Genomic DNA, 24,117 nt, shown 5'->3' on the forward strand with positions numbered 1-24,117 from the left:
TCACTTTCTGTAATTTGGCATATATTTGTAAGATTTGGTGCTGTTAAATAAATTATAGTTTATTAACGGTTGACATTTTAAAAAGTAAATGTTTGTCTAGAATTATGAAGTGTGCATCCAAAACAGTGGAGCACCTGGAGTAAAATTACACTGTATTGTGGCATTTAAAAAAAGTTTAAAGATTTGTATGTTTTCCTTTCTTTCTAGATATGACAAGGATTGTGATATAAAGGAACACATCTATGAAATACTAAGGCAGCTTTGTCATAAAATGGCAATAAACAGATTTCCTGCACAGTGTGTGGATATTGTTCTACATCGTTTTCTTTATGAAAAAGTGAATGATGCTTTCTTGTTGGCATACAAAGTAATTAGCAGTATTCCAGCTTTTGTGCAATCTCTATGTAGAGTAAGTACCTTTTTTCTTCAATAATCAGGGATGTCTGCCAAGGTGGATATATCTGTCATGTTATTGACAGAGGTACTATAGTTGGTAGGGAACGATGGATTTTCCACCTGTTCTGTTGGCAAAAATTCTATTTTATGAAGTTGGGAAAGCACATGAATTACACCATAACAACCAAGATCATTATGAAATTGTAAGAATCATCTCAACATAAAGATGCAAATATGCCATATCTAACTCTGCAATCACTTTTCACTTAATATTTTTCTTCTACATAGTTTTAGCATTTCAAATTTCAGAAACTTGCACACTGTTCATATTATATGATCTTGCCTAGATTAGTGAACAACTTTTTTCAAAATTTCCGCTTTTGTAACAACAACATTTTTGTGTTTATTTTCACAATCAGTGTAGTTTGAATCTGATAGATAGCGCTCTTAAGAACATTACCTGCATCTACTAACAAACATGTTGTTAATGGAATATTGTTTACACTTGGGTGGATGACATTATATTTGGCAGCTAGAGCAGGGATGTGAATCATATTGGGCCTTGTATAGACTTCAGAAAGTCCCTCATATTCCATGGAGAGAGATGTGAGGTATGAGGAATGAAGCTGAAAGAGCATATATTAAGAAATATTTTGTTCCCCCAAATACAATCTTAATAGAACAGAAGGAATTAAACAACAAAGTCTTTTGAATTCAATTTTAACTCCACTGTATTACTCAAGAGACTTTTAACATGTTCTTGCAGGTTGATGGAAACTTAAATGCCCATACATCTGACTCATTTCTGATAAAATTGTAGTAAACATATTTTGTACAGTATTTGGAAAAAAGTATACAATTGGTATCAACAAGACTCCAGCCAGCACCCACATCTTGGTCCGTCACAGGCTGGCCCCTGCCAACCCGAGAGGCAGTGTGGTTTCAGTTGCCTGAGACTGCCATCGCTTGCGCGTGAGCATGAGCGTGTGCATGCATGTGTGTCTATTTTTGACGAAAGCCTTAATGACTAATTGTGAGTGTCTTTTTGTTGTGCCTATCTGCAACTCAGCATCTCCGCTATATGGTATCAACTTTCCTTCTCATAATGTTGTTACATTACATCCTGGATTTTCCATTGTTGATAAGATAATGATGTGTTGCATTGTTTTTGATCTACAATTTGAAAGACAATTGCACAATATATATATATAGTACTCAATGTTGCCCAGTTCAAAAATAGAGCATCGATATAGTTACACCACATTTGTTTATATACACTTATCTTTTTCATTACTCAATCATGTCTGTCAGCTCCATTCTTTTGCTCGATTTTTTTACCTCATTAGCTAATGAAGCACATTCTAAAAAAAATAAAAAAAATCTCTACTGCAGAGACAGGCTTCCTAACCATTAAGACCCTAACATTATTCAATATTTTACTATTTAATTATTGTTCTTCTTACCTGATGCAAAATAGGTTCTCCTGAAAAACACTCCACAGTAACAGATCCTTATGTTAAGGCAAAGTTAACTCTCATTACTGATCAGACAAAATGATCACTCAGAAAAAAAATTATTTCACTGTGTTCCATCAAATTGCTTGAGATTCTACCCTGAAAGGTGATATACATACAAATCTTGCTTATTCTTTCCACATAGTTACTCCAGGCAACTATGTTTAAAATTCTATTTCCTTAATGTTGGAAGAGGCTGTACCATGAGACACTTCTATTGGTAGTTATCTCCATATACTGATTGCACTGAACACAAACATTTCTGTTATACCACAATTAATATTAAGACCTAGTATTCAAGATGGTTTTTACTGCGTATTACCTCTGCTGCTGCACCAGATTATTTCCATTTTTATCATCGCATAACATGCCTTTTCAATCAAAGATTGTGACATAGGTGACTTGTTGGTTTTACACTATATGTAATAATACTAAAAATAGACAATAAACTAATAATACATATGTTGTAACGTCTTCAAAGAGGTATTTTAATTAAAATTATAATGCAGTGTTGCCATTAAGGAAATCTTCTACACTATAGTAACATTTATCTTTCAGATATTTTTCCAGGTCTCTTTTTTGGTTCTTTTGGTCATCCATATCTTTCCATATTTTATTTACAAATTTCATGCCCATATAGTATGGGGTTTTTTCATATGATTTTAATTGGTGGGTAGGTAACATGTAGCTTGTTCTGTATCTAGTATCATATTGATGCAAGAAGTAATTACCCTCTTTTTTTGTGAAAGTGAGAGTTTCATAGATGTATATGTTTGGAATGCTCATTAGATTAAGTTTTACAAATAAAGGCTTACAATGTTGGTTTGGTTTTGCTCCCACCATTGCTTGGATGATTCTGTTTTGTAGTCTAAAAGCTCTAAGTAAATTTGTTTTTTTTTTCAGACCCCTAGAAAATTACACTATACGTAATGACTAAACAAAATACGCATTATATACAGTTTTTCTTATAGCTAAATCAGTAAAACTACACAAGATATTCATAATAACACAAGGCTATTCATTGACTAATACGCCAAGGAATTTGACAAGTCTGCAGTGTCTAATTTTTTGTCCATATACCTTATTTCACTTATAGATTGTGCAGATTGTTTTGTGGTGAAATGAACAATTTCTGTTTTTGTAAAATTTAATGTCAAGTTATTGTATTTGACCCATGTCTCCACTTCCCCAAGTGTTTGTTCAATATTACGAATTAGGTCTACCTCATTTCTACAACAGACTACAGCTATTGCATCATCTGCTTAGAGGATAGTATCAGACTGAACCTGGCATGGCATATCATTGATATAATATGGAAAAAGCAGAGGCCCTAATATTGAACCTTGTGGAACAGCTGATTGTGTTTTCAGCCAGAGAGAAATTTCTTGCCATTGATATTTATAAGTGCTCTTTGTTTTCTGTTTGCTAAGTATGATGACATCCAGCTAAGAGATTTGCCTTGTAAACCATAGTGAACCAATTTGTGGAGAAGCAGGTCATGATTTACTGTGTTGAAGGCTTTGGCCAGGTCACAAAAAATCTGCTGACTTTTGTGACTGCATGGATTGTGCTGCGACCTTTTCTGAAATCATATTGATTGCATAAGATAATGCTGTTTGATGAATTGTGATTTTCGATCTGATCTCTGTGCAGCTCTTTCAAATATTTTTGAGAAAATTGGTAACAGTGAGAGTGGCCTATAGTTGCCCAATTCACCTTGTTTGCCTTTTTTATGTACTGGCTGAACTTCTGCATATTTTAATCGATCTGGGAAACATCCCTCATCAAAAGATTGGTTGATTTTGGAAGAGAGTGGATATGCAATACTGTGAATGACTATTTCTATTATTTAATTAGGGACCACATCCCACCCCACAGATTTTGAATTTTTTAGGGACATTATTGGAAAACAGTGATCATCAGGTATGTCTTAATATCTCCAAACCCATGAAAGGATTGCCAGAAAGTGAAGCTATGACTAAAACGGCTCACAACAGGCCTAGCAGTAGATGGGTAACTGTAAAATCGAAGGGAGCTCTTACAAACATATTAACAATAAATATAGGCAGGACTCTGTGTTACCATTAAATAACAAATATAATGCACTTCAAAACGCAGATGACATGGAAACTTTATCAGCATACTCATCTGATAAGGTGCTGCAGGATATTCAAAACTTAGCAAACAGTGAAGTAAAATATAAGGAAAAATGTAAAATCAAGATTTATTCAGACAGTTACACCCGAGGATTAGTAGTTATGTTAATGGAAAGCGGACCTCATGTGTTTAATGAATTTGAAAGAGAAGGTACCATTTAATCAGGAGCTTGTTTATGAGATGTTTCGACATAAATCAAGAAAGAAAGTACAGCCCTCATGGACAGAGACTTTGTAGTGGTAATGGCCAGAGCAAACGACAGCAGAAATGAAAGGAAGATAGCTGCTTCGACACTGAGGAAGACTCTCAGAGAGTTAACCCACACCAACGTGATTGTTGTTAATGTGCCTCATCGACATGATTTGCCCCAGTGGTCATGTGTGAATAAGGAAGTGGAGCAGACCAACAAGGAGTACAAAGCTATCTGTAAGCACTTTAAGAATGTTTCCTTAATTAACACCAATAGTTGCAGCAGAGAATGGCATACCAAGCATTTCAGTAATCAAGGTATATGTGTTTTAAGTGGTGCAATTCTTGCAATAATATTGGATAAGCTAGAGAAGGAAAAAAGACCAGTAATGTATTTGGATTACGTTTCTACTGAGATGACAAAAAATTTATATGCGTAGACTAGGCTGGGTGCTCTAATAACATAAGGACACGACCTGGTCAACTTTCATGCGGTAACATTAGGTCATGACAACTAATAGAATATGCAAAAAAGAAATGCCTAAATTAGAGTTTAAAGTATGCTACCTCAATATTCAGGCTATGACACATAAAAACTTAATAGTGAACAAATTTTCAAATGAAAACGTGGTAAATATTCTATGTTTAAGTGAACATTGGTGTAAATAGGATCAGCTTGGGTACAAAGTATTGAATGATTACACACTACTTAGTTGCTATTGCAGAAAACAGCACTTATGTGGTGGGGGTAGCAATATATGCAAAAACACCTCTTGCACCAAACTGTGGCAGGATAGATCTCAATACCCTTTGTGGTGAAATGCATTTTGAAATATCAGGTCTAGTAATTGAGAGCCTTAAGCTAGTGGTGGTGGTGGTGGTGGTGGTGGTGGTGGTGGTGGTGGTGTACATGCCACCTATTGGTGACCCCCACATCTTTCTGGAGAAACTGGAGCAATGTTTAATGTACATCTTTATACCAGAATGGAAGAAAATGCAATACAGTCATTGGAGGGGATATCGAATAGTTTTGATGTCCTGCAGGACAGAAAAACTGTGACAGAGCTCAAAAATGTGCTTCAACAGTTTAACATGTATTATGTTAATTGCAAACCTACCAGAAGCTCATCCTGTCTAGACAACATATTTACAAATATTAAGAGAACTTGTATGTCCACTGATGTAATTAGTTTCCCTTACTCAGACCATGATGCAGTATAACTTAGTCTTAATAATATAACTTCAGACTGCACCAAACCAGGATCTTAAATTAATACTAGACCAGTGAGCACAGAGAGGATCGATAGGTTTAGACATGTCCTCGCCTATTTCAGTTGGGACACACATTTTATTAGGCTTCAGCACTGTTCAGCTGATATTGTTTTCACCGAGTTTTTCTCCATATTCTTAAATATACTTGAAAATAACATCCCTATGAAAAAATGTACAGTGAATATTAGTAGTAATTACAAGAAAAGAAAAATGAAGGAATGGTATACTCCACAGTTAAGGCAACTGAAAAATACTGTTATGCTGTATTCTAGTCTGTACAAAACCAGTAAATCAGAACTGTGTAAAGAATTGTATGCTAAAGCTAAATACAAGTATAGGAAGGCAATAAATGAAGCAAAGAAACTGCATAACACAGTAAACATTGAAAAATCTAACAATAAATGCAAAAAGGCCTGGAGTGTAATAAACTCCAATGCACACACTAAACACAAAGAGGAAATTGCCATTATCCCATAAGAATTTAACAAATATTGCATTCAGGCCATTGACTAAATCAGTACTTCAATAACCAAACCCCCTGAAAATGCACTTAGTATTATGGACAGCTACTTTGAAAAGCTTCCTCCAAGCACCTTCACTTTCAAAGAAGTGAGCCCAAATAATATCCACAAATAGTGAAAAATTTCAAACCTTTCGTTAGTGTTGATTACTATAATGTATCATGTAATTTGTTAAAAGATGTTATTGATTGTGTGATTTATCCTTTAACTTCATGTGTCAACAAATTCCTCGTTGAAAGTAAGTTCCCTGATTTCTAGAGTTGTGCCCATATATAAAAAAGGGGAAAGAACTGTCCTGCTAGTTACAGGCCTGTATCCATAACCCCAGTTTTTAGAAAATTTTAGAAACAATTATGTATGAGCTAGTTAGTGTCTACTTGGGTAAGCTAAATATAATTAGTGATAAACAGTTTGGATTTAGGAAAGGTAAATCCACAACAGATGCAATGGACTCCCTCGTAAAAATAGTCCTAGATGTGTTTGAGGCTAGGGACTATGCCCAGGCTACATTTTGTGACCTGAGCAGAGCCTTTGACTGTGTAGAACATGACACTGTGTCGAATAAGCTAGTTTACTATGGTTTTGATAACAGTATAAATATGTTCAGATCTTTTCTAGAGAACTGTCAACAAGTTGTGTGCATTGGAAGGGAGAAATCAAATATCAAATTTGGTTAATGTTAGGTACGGAGTGCCTCAAGGGTCAGTGCTTTTACCTTTACTGTTTATATTATTGATTAATGACCTGCCCTCACTTATAAATTCTCACACGATATTGTATGCTGATGACAACTTTTCTACATAAAAGCTCTGATATAGGCACACTGAAAACACTGACTGCATATACCCTTGCTAAGTCCTCATTATGGTTCAAAGTTAATGGGTTCTTACTAAATGAAAGCAAAACCCAGACACTTTACTTTAGCCTCAAAGAGATTCCTAATTACCAAAAATTAGAAACAGTAAAATTTCTAGGTGTTACTATTGACAATAAATTGACATGGGAATGATACATTAAAAAAAATATTGGCTAGGCTTTCAAGAGTTACATATCTAAGTAGGAATTTAAGTGACATGTTCCCAATGACTATGTGAGATAAGCATATTTGGCCTTTCTCCAAAGAATCACCTCCTATGGAATCCTACTGTGGGGTAGTATCTATCATGTAAATGATATTTTAATTTTACAGAAGAAAGTAATAAGAATTATAACGAGTTCTGATAAAACACAACATTGTAAGCCTGTGTTTTTTAAATTGCAGTGTCTTACCATAGTAAACTTATTCATCTAAAATGTTTTATTGTACATTAGAAACTATGTTTCTAATTTTGTGTTAAAAAGTGATATTCATACCTATAATACTAGAAACAGAACATCTGTAGACGTGTAATGTCATAGATTATCAAAATTACAGAACTCTTACCTAGTTCTTGGACTAAGTGCTGACTTTAAAGAACCGCCTATAAATATTTTTAAAACTAAATTATGCAAGCTACTAGTGAACAATCTGTTTCACACCATCAATGAATTTTTTGAAGATAAAAATACTGTATCCTAACGTGTACCTATTTTATGTAAACCAATTTTATTGACATAGTAGTTTATGTAGAAATATATGCTCTTGACTTTGTCTATTGCTGTAATCTGTCAAATGACAATAAATTTTTATTATTATTTCTGTCCTTTCTCAGATGTTATGTCCAGTTAAAATTGGAAAGTGATGTGGGCCTTGATCAAGCGTGGCGTACTTTTAACTGTATGGTATATGTTACATTGCATTTAGGAACTTTTGAGAAATTGAACATGTATCAATAATTACAGATTTCGGTAGTTGTATATATACGTTTGGATGTAGCTGTACTGCATTGATGCACCGGTGGATATTGTGTGGCATGACTCCTATAGTTGATAGTACATGCTACATTTCCTGGACTTCCTCAGCCAGTTCGATGTATTTTTCAATTTTTTCTCCTGTTTCCTTCTGTATATTTGTTGTATTGGGTATGGATATTTCGATTAGTTGTGTTAATTTCTTCTTTTCATTGGTGAGTATGATGTCAGATTTGTTATGTGGTGTTGTTTTATCTGTTACAATGGTTCTGTTGCAGTATAAATTGTATTCATCATTCTCCAGTACATTTTGTGGTGCATTCTTGTATGTGGGGACGTGTTGTTTTATTAGTTTATGTTGTATGGCAAGTTATTGATGTATTATTTTTGCTACATTGTCATGTTTTCTGGTGTATTATGTATTTGCTAGTATTCTAAAACTGCTTGTGATGTGATCTACTGTTGTTCCTATTTGTTTTTTGCAAAGTCTGCATTTATCTGTTGTGGTATTGGGATCTTTAATAATATGCTTGCTGTAATATCTGGTGTTTATTGTTAGATCATGTATTGCAATCATTAATCCTTCTGTCTCACTGTATGTATTGCATTTTCTGAGCCATTTGTTGGATGCGTTTTGATCGTTGTATGGCTGTGTTAGATGATATGGGTGCTTGCCATGTAGTGTTCTGTTTTCCAATTTGCTTTCTTTGTATCTGTTGATGTTGGTGATCTAAAGGGTTGTAGAAGTGGTTATGAAATTGCAGTGGTGTAGCTGATGTATTTATATGAGTGATTGCTTTGTGTATTTTGCTAGTTTCTGCTCGTTCTATAAAGAATTTTCTTAAATTGTCTACCTGTGCATAACGTAGGTTTTTTTATGTCGATAAATCCTCTTCCTCCTTCCTTTCTGCTTAATGTGAATCTTTCTGTTGCTGAATGTATGTTACGTATTCTATATTTGTGGCATTGTGATCGTGTAAGTGTATTGAGTGCTTCTAGGTCTGTGTTACTCCATTTCACTACTACAAATGAGTAGGTCAATAATGGTATAGCATAAGTATTTATAGCTTTTGTTTTGTATCTTGCTGTCAATTCTGTTTTCAGTATTTTAGTTAGTCTCTGTCTATATTTTTCTTTTAGTTCTTCTTTAATATTTGTATTATCTATTCCTATTTTTTGTCTGTATCCTAGATATTTATAGGCATCTGTTTTTTCCATCACTTCTATGCAGTTGCTGTGGTTATCCAATATGTAACCTTCTTGTTTAGTGTGTTTTCCCTTGACTATGATATTTTTCATACTTTTGTCTGTTCCAAAAGCAATATTTATATCATTGCTGAATACTTCTGCTATCTTTAGTAATTGGTTGAGTTGTTGATTTCTTGCTGCCAGTAGTTTTAGATCATCCATGTATAGCAAATGTGTGATTTTTTTGTTGGTATGTTCCAGTAATTTTATATCCATAATTTGTGTTATTTAGCATGTTGTATAGTGGGTTCAGAGCAAGGCAGAACCAGAAAGGACTTAATGAGTCTCCTTGTTATATTCCACACTTAATCTGTATTGGCTGTGATGTGATATTATTTGAATTTGTTTGGATATAAAGTGTGGTTTTCCAATTTTTCATTACTATGTTCAGGAATTGTATCAATTTAGGATCTACTTTGTATATTTCCAATATTTGTAGTAACCATGAGTGGGGTACACTATCAAAAGTTTTTGGGTCATCACTATATGCGTAGTGTAGCAGCCTTTTAGTTTTAGCTTGATATGTCACCTCAGTATCTATTATCAGTTGCTCTTTACATCCTCGTGCTTCTTCGCAGCAGAATTTTTTTCTTCATTTATAATTTCATTCTGTGTTGTATGTGTCATTATTTTCTGTGTAATGATTGAAGTTAATATTTTGTTTATTGTTGATAGGCATGTTATGGGGCAATATTTAGCTGGGTTTGCTGTGTGTGCTTGATCTTTAGGTTTCGGATAAGTTATTCCTTGTGTAAGTGTATCAGGGACTGTGTATGGGTCTGCAATGTAACACCAACACACACACAGAATTTGAGCTTTCGCAACCGGCGGCTGCTTCGTCAGGAAAGAGGGAAGGAAAAGGATAGATGAAAGGATGTGGGTTTTAAGGGAGAGGGTAAGGAGTCATTCCAATACCGGGAGTGGAGAGACTTAGCTTAGGGGCAAAAAGGGATATGTATGCTTGTGTCTGTGTATGTATGGATGGATATGCGTGTGTGTGTGTGTGTGTGCGCGCACGAGTATATACCTATCCTTTTTTCCCCCTAAGGTAAGTCTTTCCGCTCCCGGGATTGGAATGACTCCTTACCCTCTCCCTTAAAACCCACATCCTTTCGTCTTTCCCTCTCCGTCCCTCTTTCCTGAAGAAGCAACCATTGGTTGTGAAAGCTAGAAATTTCGTGTGTGTGTTTGTGTGTTATTTTATTGTGCCTGTCTACCGGCGCTTTCCCGCTTGGTTTTTAACATATTTTTCCCAAGTGGAAGTTTCTTTCTATTTTATTTACATTGTTAAATCATTTAGTTAGATGTGAATGTGTTGAGATGAACTTCTTTAGCCAGAAATTTGCTATTTTATCTTTTCCAGGGGGCTTTCCAATTGTGTGTAGAACTAATTGCTTTGGTGACTTCATGTTGCAAAATTATCACTTCAGGCTTCTGTGGTATCATCTTGTATGTGTTTGTTTCTGCTTGTATCCTCCATGCATGTCTGTTACGTTGTACCGGGCTGGACCATATGTTGCTCCAGAAGTGTTCAAAGTGTGTTATGTTTGGTGGATTGTCTATTTTAATGTGTGTGTTATTTATTGTCTGGTAAAATTTCTTTTGGTTTGTGTTGAATGTTTGGTTTTGTTTCCTTCTATTTCACATTTTTGTGTCTTCTAAGTTGTTTGGCCAGTGCTTGTAATTTCTGCTTCTTTTCATCTAATTGCTCTATCGCTTTTTGTTGTGAGATTTTACCTCACCTTTTTCATTTTTTGTCTGATATTTCATTTCTTATAAATTTTGTTAGCTGTCCAATGTCTTTTCTCAGTTTTCTATTCTGATTTGTAGCCAGTGTTGCCGTGCTGGTTTTGTGGGTTTCTTCTGTGTGTTGATTGGTTCTGATCTCTGTGTAGCATGTTGTTCATTGTTTGTTTGCTCTGGGATGTGCGAGTCCATTACTGTATTTTCTTCTTCTTCTTCTTCTTCTTCTTCTTCTTCTTCTGATTGCACATTATTTTGTTCCAGTATTAGTTGTACATGTTGTTTGATGTTTTATAACTCTGACTGGTGCATCCTGTTATTTTTGATTATTACACTGATCCAATCAGCTAGTTGTTGTTCTGTTAAAATTTTTATTATTATTATAATTTTGTTGACATCTGAGATGGAAACACGAGAACTTAAAACATGGGCAATTACTGTCTGTCATATTGGTCTTTGTTTTCAGTGGCGAACAGTCACCAAATTGGTTACAGTTTATGAAAAAGTCATTGAATGATTAACAAATGGCACTGGGTTCTGTAACAGCTATATCATTTATTGCTATTTTAGAAGGGTGTTTTCTCTCTATCCCACTGCCAACTTCACTTCTTATAACAGACCAAACAGCTTTTGATTTGTTTTTTGCATTTGAAATGAAGTTATTATTTACAGTACTTTTGCTAGTTTGTCAGATGATTTTTTTTTTATTTTTTTTTTTTATTTTTTATTCCCCCCCCTTTGATGTACTTGCATACTTAAGAAATTCAGGGCTTCGATTTACTTTTGCATGCATATGCAGTTTCCTCTTAGTAGCACTACAGACTCTAATACCTTTTGTTACCCTTGATCTACTTTTATGGGACCTAGTCCTTGCTTTTAGAAAAGGGAAGCATTCAGTGAATAATATACCCAAGAATTCTGTTAAAAAGTTATTGTAATTGTCACTTGTGGAAGTGTGTTTGCTGACTGTCCATTTGGTTTGGCTTAGTTTTTTACAAAATACTTCCACATATTCTTGACTGAAATTCCTACATCTTTTTGTTCTGGAGACTGAATTTTGCTTCGCTAGTGATACAAATAGTGCTTTATGGTCTGATACTCCTAAATCTAGAAGAAACTTCTCTTTACATAATAATTATATCTACTTACAATATTGAATATAATAGAGGGAAACATTCCGTGTGGGAAAAATATATCTAAAAAACAAAGATGCTGTAACTTACCAAACGAAAGAGTTGGTGTGTTGATGGAGACTATAAAACACACACACACACACACACACACACACACACACACACACACACACATTTCAAGCTTTCACAACCCAAGGTTGCTTCATCAGGAAAGAGGAAAGGTGGGGGAAAGACGAAAGGATGTGGGTTTCCTTTCATCGTTCCCTCTCCTTCCCTCTTTCCTGATGAAGCAACCTTGAAATTTGTGTGTGTATTTGCGTGTTTTTTATTGTCTCTATCAACATACCAATGCGTTCATTTAGTAAGTTACGGCATCTTTGTTTTTAGATGTACTTACTATATTGTCAATACATGTTGCAGAGGTTGCTGTAATTCTTGTATACCGATCAAAATTGAGATTTAGCCCCTTTGTGGCTACTAGGTTCTTTAAGTGTGAAGAAAATTTGTCATCAGTCCTTACATCTATGTTGAAGTAAGCATATATAACAACTTTCTTGTACAGTTTTTCACTTTTTATTCTATGTAGCAATGTATCAAACTTATCGAAAAATACAGAGCTTATATGGTACCTAGGGGTGCAATATATGCTGATAATTAATATGTTATACTCTTTAAGTTCTATACAACAACTTTCTAATGTAGCTCTTCATTCAGATGGCTAAAATGCTGTCTGATATCATAGTCTACCAAGGAATGAACTAATATGCAAGAGCCTCAATACCCATTGGCCCCACTAAAGTTGGTAGCCAGCTCATAGACTGTAAGTTTATTCGGGAGACTGATATTTTCAGATTTTAGCAAATTTTAATTAAGAAATATTACTGTCACAGATTGTTTCGCATTTTCTGGCAAAATGTCTATATCAAAAGCTTCCTGATCATTCCTTCAGGCAGACCTCTGATGTTAAAATGCATAATGAAATTACTACTGCATATATTATTAGGTAGTGTGTCTTTAAAACCAATTTGACTATAAAGTAAAGGATCATCCACATGAGTGTTGACTGCTTGTTCTGGATTCATTGTATTGGGCCAAATTCGGAAGGAATTGGCCTCCTTCATCAGTTTGCCTGTGTCATTGTTGTTACTCTGATTCAGACTTCCCATCTGACTGTCTTGACACCAAAAATTGGGCTTTTATATATCATCACAGTAATAGGCACCGAAACTATACATTGTTTGATATTAAAGTTACAGAAATTACAATCAAAACATACCTCATTCAATTAACTGAACACATCAAAAAATTCTTCTTTTTTAACAGTTCCTTACGTCACAAAGTTTAGACCAAATTATTTGATCAAATAATGAAAATAACAGATATAGTTATACAAACAATACTTTGGCAAACCTGGTAATTATTTTTAACTAAGGACTGGCTTCGATAATGTTTTCTAATGAATCCAAATAAATGCTTTAAGAATCGTAGTAGTTCTTCCTCCAAATGTTTATAATTAGTTCAGAATTTAATTTGTTTATAATCCAGCAATAGAATTTAAGTGACAAAAATTACTGAATTCACCCTATAGCAAAAGATACTAACTAGAAATAGTCAAAATAAATTATGAAATTGATTACATACACAAAAGTAAGCTATATTTCTTAAGCATAGGGCCAACCTTCCTCTCCATGGGTATGTGAATTATACTTGTGCATGTTAATGGTAATTAGGCAAAATTGAAAATAAAATGAATTTAAGGAGCCAGATGGCAAAATGAGAGGAAATAAAAAGATCCCAGCTTGCTTTGTCACAAAATGTGTTGCATTTGTCATTGAACTCTGACTACCAACAGAAGCAATTTCAGATTATGAGACTTCAGCTCTGCATGTGCCACTGAGGATCTTCAATCTATAACCAAGTAAACATAACTTATGTCAGATATGTCAGACCAGTTATGTAATCTAGGGTATCTCAAAAAATATTTTTATCTCTTTCTGAGGTAGCAGGTTTTCCACGATTTGCACATTATACAAGGAGTTTATTTAACATATCAGATGAGTTAGCATCATTTGTGCAGTTCTGCGTTTCCCTTCTAGGCTGCTTTTCATTTCTTGTTGGACTCTTCAACGAAGATACTTCTCTCTCATCTTTGCTGCTCGTATTTCCATCTTATATAGTTTGTATGCTGCACTGTGTCCAATTTGAAAAAGGAGCACCAGGTTTTAGTATGGTGTATGTGGTAAAGTGTTTCTCGGTGCTTTCAGTATACCGGTGTAATTTTTTCTGTTAGCATAGTGTGTGATGAGTTTTCACTCTTTTAATTACTCGAGGGCAACATTTATTTTAAATATTATTGAAATTGTCAAGAAACATATCAAAAGCGCGGTTAGTATTGTCACGGTTACTCAAACTTTATCCCTCAGAATAATTTGTCCTTTAGGTGTATAATGCAATATGCTTTCAACATTCTGACATAGTACACATCACATAGACTGTTTCCAGTAGCAATTGATGGATGGTGCAACCCATTAGCTTTATTTAGCTAATGTAGTTGAGTATTTATCTGTTTCACAACACCAGCTTTTTCAGTTTTTCCTTCTTTCGTATGGTGTCAAAAACATGAGTCATTCAAATGGAGCATGTTCATTAACAAATACTGCCATTATTCACCCTTTGTGTGGTTACCTGCAGTAACTAATTGCTCATGCATAACCCTGTAATTTGTGATACAAAGTTTTATTGCTTTTCAGTTCATGTTGTGCTAGTACTAATAGATGGGAATGCTCATCCACACAAATGTAACATATTTCTAAGATACTGAACATACCACAACCTTCTGGAAATAAACCCCATTAACATAAAACTAACTTCACCACACCTTTATGGTATCATCATCATCATCATCATCATCATCATTATTATTGTGTGATTTTCCTCATTTTCATTTGAGTTTTTAATTGCACTGTTGATATGTTCATCTTTGAACATCTGCTCTCTGAAATGCTAGGGTGCTGTTGTGAGGAATACTGGAAGAACTATTATAAACAGCAGCACAAAATTCCTTTGCATTCTTTCATTTCTGAATTTCTGTTGCAGGTTGTGCATTTACGACTTCATGCTGGCCCAATTCCAGAAAATGATTTTGTAGTTAATATTGATGTCTTTAATCTCATTAAGAAGCTGCACAAGCTAATTCCAAATAGTATTGCACCAGTAATAAGTAGTTTGGAATTATGTCTTTGCAGTGAAAATAATGAGGAGAAGTTAAATGCTTTCCAGCTTTTGACACATTTGTACACTGAAGGAAATTGTGAGGGAAAGTACATTTTTCTGTGGAAAGCATTCTTGGAACGGTAAGAGATTCATTTTCTTGTTGCAGCCTATCTTATTAGAAATAGCTTGATACTGTAATATAGTGGTAATACAACTGTTTAAAAATAACAATATGACCATAAATGAAGTGTGCATAATGGAACTGGACAATCAAAAATAAAAGATCTCTGAAATAGATGGCACCATAGACATCAAACGAAACTGGGGACATTTAATATGCACAATTAGCTATGAGAAAGCTTTGTGCAAGAAAGGTGTGACACTTGCTGAATGTGTACTAAAAACTAATGAACAGGGAAGTCCTCACTATATTTGCAACCGATTCTATGCATTTTGTTTTTTGGTTTGTTACGATGAATGTGACATGAATCCTCCAATTTCTGTCCAGAGCAAACCAGCAGACAGATTAGTCTCAGGAAGCTGGGGCCTAAGAAAAAATGAAGTCAGTTTAATCAAATGGAAATTGTTGTGGCCTTTGTCTCTTTGGTTTCAAAATGGTTTTAACATTGATCTCCTTCCAAAGTGTGAAACAATAATAAGCAAATGCTACCAGTCTTTTGAACCAAAGGGATGTAAATGACATGTGGCAAGGAGCATTCATGAAATCAGTGCACCTACTACTGTAGTAGTAGTAGTAGTGGTAGTGGTGGTGGTGGTGGTGGTGGTGGTGGTGATGTGATTTTAGAGTTTGAAATATTCAAATGTCCACCCTGTTTACCTTACTCAACCTCCCACTGACTACTTGTAAGGAAGATCACTGGATCAGAAAACGCTTTTGATCCATGAAGTTAAGACAGCTGCCAGTTACTGTGAAACTAGCCGGGTGGTGTAGCTCCACTTCCCATATCAGCCTTAATATAAAAAATATTTCTTCTTGTTTTTGGGTCTCCTTTCCATGTTAAATACATATACCATATATACATGAAATCTCAAAGTTCTTTTCAAAGTTACATTTTTTTCTAAGTCTTATTACTGAGTGTATAATTGATATGCAGCTGATAAGTTTTACAGTAACAGTTCCTGAAAGGAAATGTTCAAAATTTGTGATTTGTGTAAACCACGTGCACTTTAAAATTTCAGCCCACTAATAATTATTTGTTTTAGGATGATGTAGCTTACTTGAAAACTCTCAATTCCTTCTTTATAAGAAACATTTTATCTTCTCTGAAAATGGTGTAAATTATTATCATTAGAATTCTAGAGTATCTAAATCTTGAAATGTAATATTTCCATGAACCCAGTGTTTGTCTGTAGCCCCAATATTTCTGTATGGAAAATGTATGCTGTTATTAGAATAATACATCAGTTAATGAAGTATTCCAGATGTGAAATTGCAATTCCTGGAAATTTCTTGGTGGACTTAGCTGAATCCCAGTAATAAAAGTTAACGTGGCAAAATACATTCCAAAAACTTAAACGTAATATTTATGCCATTTCGAAGGCAGATGTTTATTCTAAACAAAGCACCTTTTTCCAGATGTTTTTATTTAAAACAATGAACTAGAACTTACTTTACAACATATACTGCCAGCTGCAGTGGCCGAGCAGTTCTAGGCACTTCAGTCTGGAACCGCGCTGCTGTTGCTACGGTTGCAGGTACAAATCCTGCCTCGGGCATGGATGTGTGTGATGTCCTTAGGTTAGTTATGTTTAAGTAGTTCTATGTCTAGGAGACTGATGACCTCAGATGTTAAGTCCCATAGTGTTTAGAGCCATTTGAACCATTCGAACAACATGCACTGATGTGAGAATGGTGTCTTTCGCTATGGAACTATTGTACAAAATAGTCTGACTACTTGCTTTGTCAATTCACATAACGTGTCTGGTGTTAGTGCAGAGCACAGAAGCCTTTTCACAATAGCAGACCAAGCACAATGTAGATTGTGCTGCGTATTTTGAGGGTCAGTAAAATTGTAAGGTCTGTGGACTGCTACTTGTTGTACACTCTCTCCACTGTCCATAACTTTTTTATTTATGTTAAACAGCTATTGTTTGTCATACTGGTAGTTCAGTATTTGTATGTTAGGACTGCAGTATTCTTCGACAACTACATCTTCAATGACAGAAGACTGTTGACAATATTCTACTTTTTGTCATCCAGCTTTACAGTGGAGACTGCTATTTGCCATATGACCAACAGGAATTTGAATCTACATAATAAAATAATTTGTAGTAGATCTGGATACTGAGGCATGTTGTCTTCTGAACTTGTAGAGAATTCTATTTTCATGTTCCTATAGATGGCATTCTGTTGAAGAGCTTTGCCTCAATATGGGTAACTGAGCACTAGTCTAGGAAGTTGAGTCTATAGCACAATTCAGCTGAGATATTTGCCTTAGCTCCCATAATTACCCTGTGTCTATTCATGCATTGTGCTCTTTGGATCACATTGTGAAAACCTTGAGGAGGATAATGTTGGCACTGTTACTGAATTAAATTGAAGAATTTGAAATTCGTTTAGGATTTAAAGAAAACAATTTTTATAAATTAGTGTATGTGCTTTAGTGTCTTGTGCTAAAACTAAACTACACTGATGTTAACTATTTATGCTTACAGAGTCTAAATTTTACATTACAAAATTATCTGGAAAATTATCACCTTGCCAGCTAGCATATTTTGAAGAAGGAAAGTCCGCAGCTCGTGGTCGTGCGGTAGCGTTCTCGCTTCCTGCGCCCGGGTTCCTGGGTTCGATTCCCGGTGGGTTCAGGGATTTTCTCTGCCTCGTGATGACTGGGTGTTGTGTGATGTCCTTAGGTTAGTTAGGTTTAAGTAGTTCTAACTTCTAGGGGACTGATGACCATAGATGTTAAGTCCCATAGTGCTCAGAACCATTTGAACCATTTTTTGTAAGAAGCAAAAAAGTTGCTATTGTGAATGAATGAATGAATGAATGAATGAATGAATGAATGAATGAATAATGTAGAGATATGAATGTAATAGAGGAAAACATTCCACATGGGAAAAATATATCTAAAAACAAAGATGATGTAACTTACCAAACGAAAGCGTTGGCATGTTGATAGATACACAAACACACACACACACACACACAAAATTCAAGCTTTCGCAACCAACGGTTGCTTCGTCTCCCTTAAAACCCACATCCTTTCATCTTTCCCTCTCTTTACCTCTTTCCTGATGAAGCAACCGTTGGTTGCGAAAGCTTGAATTTTGTGTGTGTGTTTGTGTTTCTTTGTGTGTCTATCAACATGCCAACACTTTCGTTTGGTAAGTTAAATCATCTTCGTTTTTAAATAAATAATGTAGCATTTACAAGAGGTAGTAATGCGCAATAAATCACAACTGTGATGCTTCTAAGCCTATAGCAATAAATTTTGTGATACAAAATCAAACAAAGCAAAATCCAGGATGGAATGATGACAGTATTATGAAAAGAATAGATTGCTACACATCATTTCTGGTGTTAATCTGGACTTTGAAATGACTCATCTGCAATGTGGATCAGCATGGAATTGACCTTTTAGAGGTGCTGTAGCTCAATCTGTTTTAGTATGAAATAACTTGCGACTAGCTCAATCAGTAAGCATTAATGTGCAGGCATTTGTTTTATAAATTAGTGACAGTGTTCGTCTTGCACACTGAAGTGCAAAAAACTAAATTATGGCATTACTAAACATAAAACATGTGATGCTGCCTGTAGCAGGGAAACTCAAACGCTTAGAAATTGAAATTTTAGACAGTGGTTTGTGACTATGCTTCAATCTACATCTGCACCTGCATCTACATCTACATCCATAATCTGCAAGCCACCTCATGGTGTGTGGCAGAGGGTACCTTGAGTATGTCTATCGTTTCTCCCTTCTCTTCCAGTCTCGTACTGTTCATGGAAAAAAGATTGTCGGTATGCCTCCGTGTGGGCTCTAATCTGTCTGATATTATCCTCATGGTCTCTCTTTGAGATATACGTAGGAGGGAGCAATATACTGCTTGACTCCTTGGTGAAGGTATGTTCTCAAAACTTCAACAAAAGCCCGTACCAAGCTAATGAGCGTCTCTCTTGCAGAGTCTTCCACTGGAGTTCATCTATCATCTCTGTAATTCTTTTGCGATTACTAAATGATCCTGTAATGAAGCGCATTGCTCTCCATTGGATCCTCTCTGTCTTGTCTATCAACCCTATTTGGTATGGATCCAACACCGGTGAGTAGTATTCAAGCAGTGGGTGAACAAGTGTACTGTTACCTACTTCCTTTGTTTTTGGACTGTATTTCCTTAGGATTCTTCCAATAAATCTGTCTGGCATCTGCTTTACCGACGATTAATTTTACATTGTTATTCCATTTTAAGTCACTCCTAATGCCTACTCCCAGATAATTTATGGAATTAACTGCTTCCAGTTGCTAACCTGCTATATTGTAGCTAAATGATAAAGGATCTTTCTATGTATTCACAGCACATTACACTTGTCTACATCGAGATTCAATTACCATTCCCTGCACCATGTGTCAATTTGTTGCAGATCCTCCTGCATATCAGTACAATTTTCCATTGTTACAACCTCTTGATATAGTACAGTATCATCTGCAAATAGCCTCAGTGAACTTCCGATGTTATCCACAAGGTCATTTATATATATTGTGAATAGCAATGGTCCTACGACACTCCCCTGTGGCACACCTGAATTCACTCTTACTTCAAAAGACTTCTTTCCATTGAGAATGACATGCTGCATTCTGTTATCTAGGAACTCTTCAATCCAATCACACAATTGGTCTGATAGTCTACATGCTCTTACTTTGTTCATAAAAAGGCTGTGGGGAACTGTATCAAACACCTTGCGGAAGTCAAACAGTGGCATCTACCTGGGAATCCATGTCTATGGCCTCCTGAATCTCGTGGACGAATAGTGCGAGTTGGGTTTCACGCGATCATCTTTTTCGAAACCCATGCTGATTCCTACAGAGTAGATTTCTAGTCTCCAGAAAAGTCATTATACTCGAACATAATGTTTTCCAAAATTCTACAACTGATTGATGTTAGAGATATAGATCTATAGTTCTGCACATCTGTTTGACATCCCTTCCTGGATACGGGATGACCTGTGCTCTTTCCCAATCTCTTGGAATGCTATGCTCTTCTATACACCTACAGTACACTGCTTCAAGAAATGGGGGGGGGTCAAGTTCCTTTGCATACTTTGTGTAAAATCGAACTGGTATCCCATCAGGTCCAGCGACCTTTCCTCTTTGGAGAGATTTTCATGGTTTTTCTATCCCTCTGTCATCTACTTTGATATCTACCATTTCGTCATCTGTGTGACAATGTAAAGAAGGAACTAAAGTGCAGTCTTCCTCTGTGACACAGCTACGGAAAAAGACATTTAGTATTTTGGCCTTTAGCCTGTCATCCTCTGTTTCAGTACCATTTTACTCACAGAGTGTCTGGACATTTTGTTTTGATCCACCTACCGCTTTGCTTGGCACATACTCATCTAACGCATATTGTATGATGGTTTTGAACTTTGTCCGCTGACCCTCAACACTAATTGTACTTGAGATAAAACTTTTGTGTTGAGCCATCAAGTACTCTGAAATCTGCTTTTTGTCACTTTTGCTAAACAGAAAAATCTTCCTACCTTTTTTTAATATTTCAATTTATGGCTGAAATCACCAACGCTGTAACCACGTTATGATCACTGATTCCCTGTTCTGTGTTAACTGTTTCAAATAGTTCAGGTCCGTTTGTCACCAGAAGGTCTAATGTTATTGCCAGGAGTCGCTTCTCTGTTTAACTGCTCAAGGTAGTTTTCAGATAATGCACTTAAAAAAATTTCACTGGATTCTTTGTCCCTGCCACGTGATATAAATGTTTCAGTCTCCCAGTCTATATCTGATCAATTAAAATCTCCACCCAAAACTATTACATGGTTGGGAAATCTACTCAAAATGTTTTCCAAATTTTCCTTCAGGTGTGTCCTTCAGGTGCCATAACAGCTGCTGAGCCAGGGGTCCTATAGAGACATCCAATTACCGTGTTTGAGCCTGCTTTAACCATGCCCTTTACCCAAATTATTTCACATTTCGGATCACCGTCAATTTCCTTCTATATTATTGCACCTTTTATCGCTATAAATGTGCCTCTCCCACCACTGTCCAGCCTCTCTGCAGTACACGTTCCATTCTGAGTTTAGAATTTCATTTCTGTTTATGCCTAGTTTCAACCAACTTTTCATCCCTAGTACTATGTGGGCATTGTGACTGTTTATTAATGAGAACATTTCTGGGACCTTTCTATAGAGGCTCCTGCAGTTTACTATTACCACATCAATATTGTCATTCCCTGTTGTGTTTTGCTTACTGCCACCTTGTCACATCTCAGGAGGCGTCTTGTCGGGCCTAGGGAGGGAATTCTCTAACCTAAAAAAACCCAATGTGCACTCCACACACAGTCCGTTACCCTTGTAGCCCCTTCCTGCATGTAGTGCACGCCCTACCTTTTCAGAGGGACCCTACGTTTCTCCACCCGATAGTAGGAGGTCGAGAAATTTGCACCCCAGATCTCCGCAGAATCATCTGGTTTAAGCCTTCCACTCAGCTCCAAACCATAGGACCGCGATCATTTCTGGGAACAACATACAAATAGTTTGTTCAGATACCACCCCGTGAGCGAGGCATTCCACCTTCACCAACTCCAACTGCCTGTATGATCTGAGGATGACCTCTAATCCAGACAGCAGGAGTCATTGGTGCCAACATGAGCAACAATTTGCAGTCGGGTGCACACAGTGCTCTCTATAACTACCGGCAGGGCCTCCTCCACATCTCGGATGAGACCCCCCTGGCAAGCACACAGTGAACACTGGCCTTCTTCTCAGACCTTTCCACTATTTCCCTAAGGGGCTCCATCACTCGCCTAACATTGGAGCTCCCAATCACTAATAAACCCCTCCCCCCATTTGCCTGCTCGGACTTTGCTGAAGTAGCAGCCACATGTCCACTCACAGGTGGCCTACACTGCTAATTCACTAAAGGCGGCTGATAGCTGACTAAACTGTGGTTACTAGACATTTCTTATTGGAAACAATGAAAATAAGCACTAACTGTCCCTGGACGGTATTCAAAACAAACACAAAATCTATGGAACACTATTACTAGTACTCAAAAATTAAAGCTTCCTGAAAGCAAAAACACACAGAAACAGAAGTGACAAGTAAGAAAAACACAGTTAATACTTATATTTACATAGCTTGCTGCACAGGAGATGTGAAGTAGATGGCAGTTACGACAACAGAACAACTTTCGCAGTACAAAACTACTCTGTAACAGGTATGAAACTTGGCAAATGTAGCTCACTGTAATAACACTAATGGCATCACAAGATGCTATTGTTTGCGATCAGAAATGCAGAAAAACTAAGGGTGTTCAAAAACATTAATATGGTGTCACTATCTGGATGTTACCATAATAAAAAGTCATCTTGGATGGAATCCAACCTCTTTAAGTAATGATTTTATGACCAATTCATCTCTGCCATTACAGAACACAAAACAAAACAAAACAAAACAAAAACTACATGAAGGTGCCATATTGATACATAACAATGCAACATCTCATCCATCTGACCATGAACTTGATGAAGGTGAAATAAAAGCTTAATTTCTTCCTGGCAGTCTAACATGTCTAATCCAACCCATTGATCAGATGGTTGCGTGCTTGAAGAGATGATGTTGAAAAGATATTGGATGAATTAGAAAGAGGATGCAAGAAGGAAGTAGTTCGTTTAAAGCTATGAAATCAATAAATATAAAAGATGTTATTTATGCAATTGTGGAATCTTGGGAACAAATGCCAGCATCAATGCTTGAAAAGTCTTGGCACAAACTGTGGCCAAAAATGAATGAAAATAAGAATTGAACATGAGAAAAAAATGAGTGAAGTGAATCAAAATGAAACAGCTCGTGCAGTAAATGATGAGTCATAATGTAGATGTTCCACTGATTTTGAAGGATTTGCAAACCTCACAACCAGATGTTGAGCCCAGTGACGTAAGTGAATGGATCAGTACAGCTGACACTGACTGCACAGTTGAAGAATAATTGACTGATAACCAAATCATTCACACAGTAACTTGAACAACTGATGTGAATGAGAAAAATGATGACAATGAAGACACTGAACCTATGGGTCAAGTATTACATACTGTTGCTGCAAATGCACTTGATATAGCACCTCAGAACATCAAACCTACCTCTGTGTCTAGTCTAATAGACATTTGGTTGAATAGGAAATAGCACAATATCATGGAAAAATGAAGATTATCTGCTAACTGAAAGAACATCACAGGCCTTTTTTGTCATGCTTAAGAACAGAATATATTTTACTCTTTGGTTTCTCTATTTTAAACATATAAACAAGTGCATATCAGTTGTGTGTCAATGCAGTACTATAATACAGTATGTGCAGGTGTTAAACTTTCACTCACAATAACAATATCACATGTATGATGGATATACTTTACAGTATAGGAACTACTACTATACATCACACTTCTGTATAAGATTTAATAAAATATCAAGGTTTCATTTTCGTTTTGTTACTGTTTTTATGTGAAACAGTACTTCAGGCAGTATTTTCAGCTGAAAATTAGTCGTACTGCACTGAACTGTGATGATACTGGACAATAAGTGTTTCTGATAATTCTACTGTCTTTGTGTTCTAACCATGCTCCTTATCCCACAAGGGATGGATTAGTCAGGTTCTTCTATGTACAAAATACTGGACACTCATAGAAGCTGTTAGATAGGCAACGTGCAATTAGTAC

At 35.9% G+C, this 24,117-nt stretch overlaps 1 protein-coding gene across 2 annotated transcripts in view; it reads left to right on the forward strand.

Annotated features, from left to right (window-relative positions):
- The window catches only part of LOC126267457 (uncharacterized), a 395,985-nt gene that overhangs the window by 57,287 nt on the left and 314,581 nt on the right, over window positions 1-24,117 (forward strand). For both annotated transcript variants that reach the window (XM_049972726.1, XM_049972727.1), the window contains exons 6-7: window positions 208-409; window positions 15,100-15,356. In XM_049972726.1, coding sequence (XP_049828683.1) covers window positions 208-409; window positions 15,100-15,356 — 459 coding nt within the window. The remainder of the gene's footprint in view (window positions 1-207; window positions 410-15,099; window positions 15,357-24,117) is intronic.

The sequence above is a fragment of the Schistocerca gregaria genome, chromosome 4 (assembly GCF_023897955.1).
Source record: "Schistocerca gregaria isolate iqSchGreg1 chromosome 4, iqSchGreg1.2, whole genome shotgun sequence".
In the NCBI taxonomy this organism is placed as follows: domain Eukaryota; kingdom Metazoa; phylum Arthropoda; class Insecta; order Orthoptera; family Acrididae; genus Schistocerca; species Schistocerca gregaria.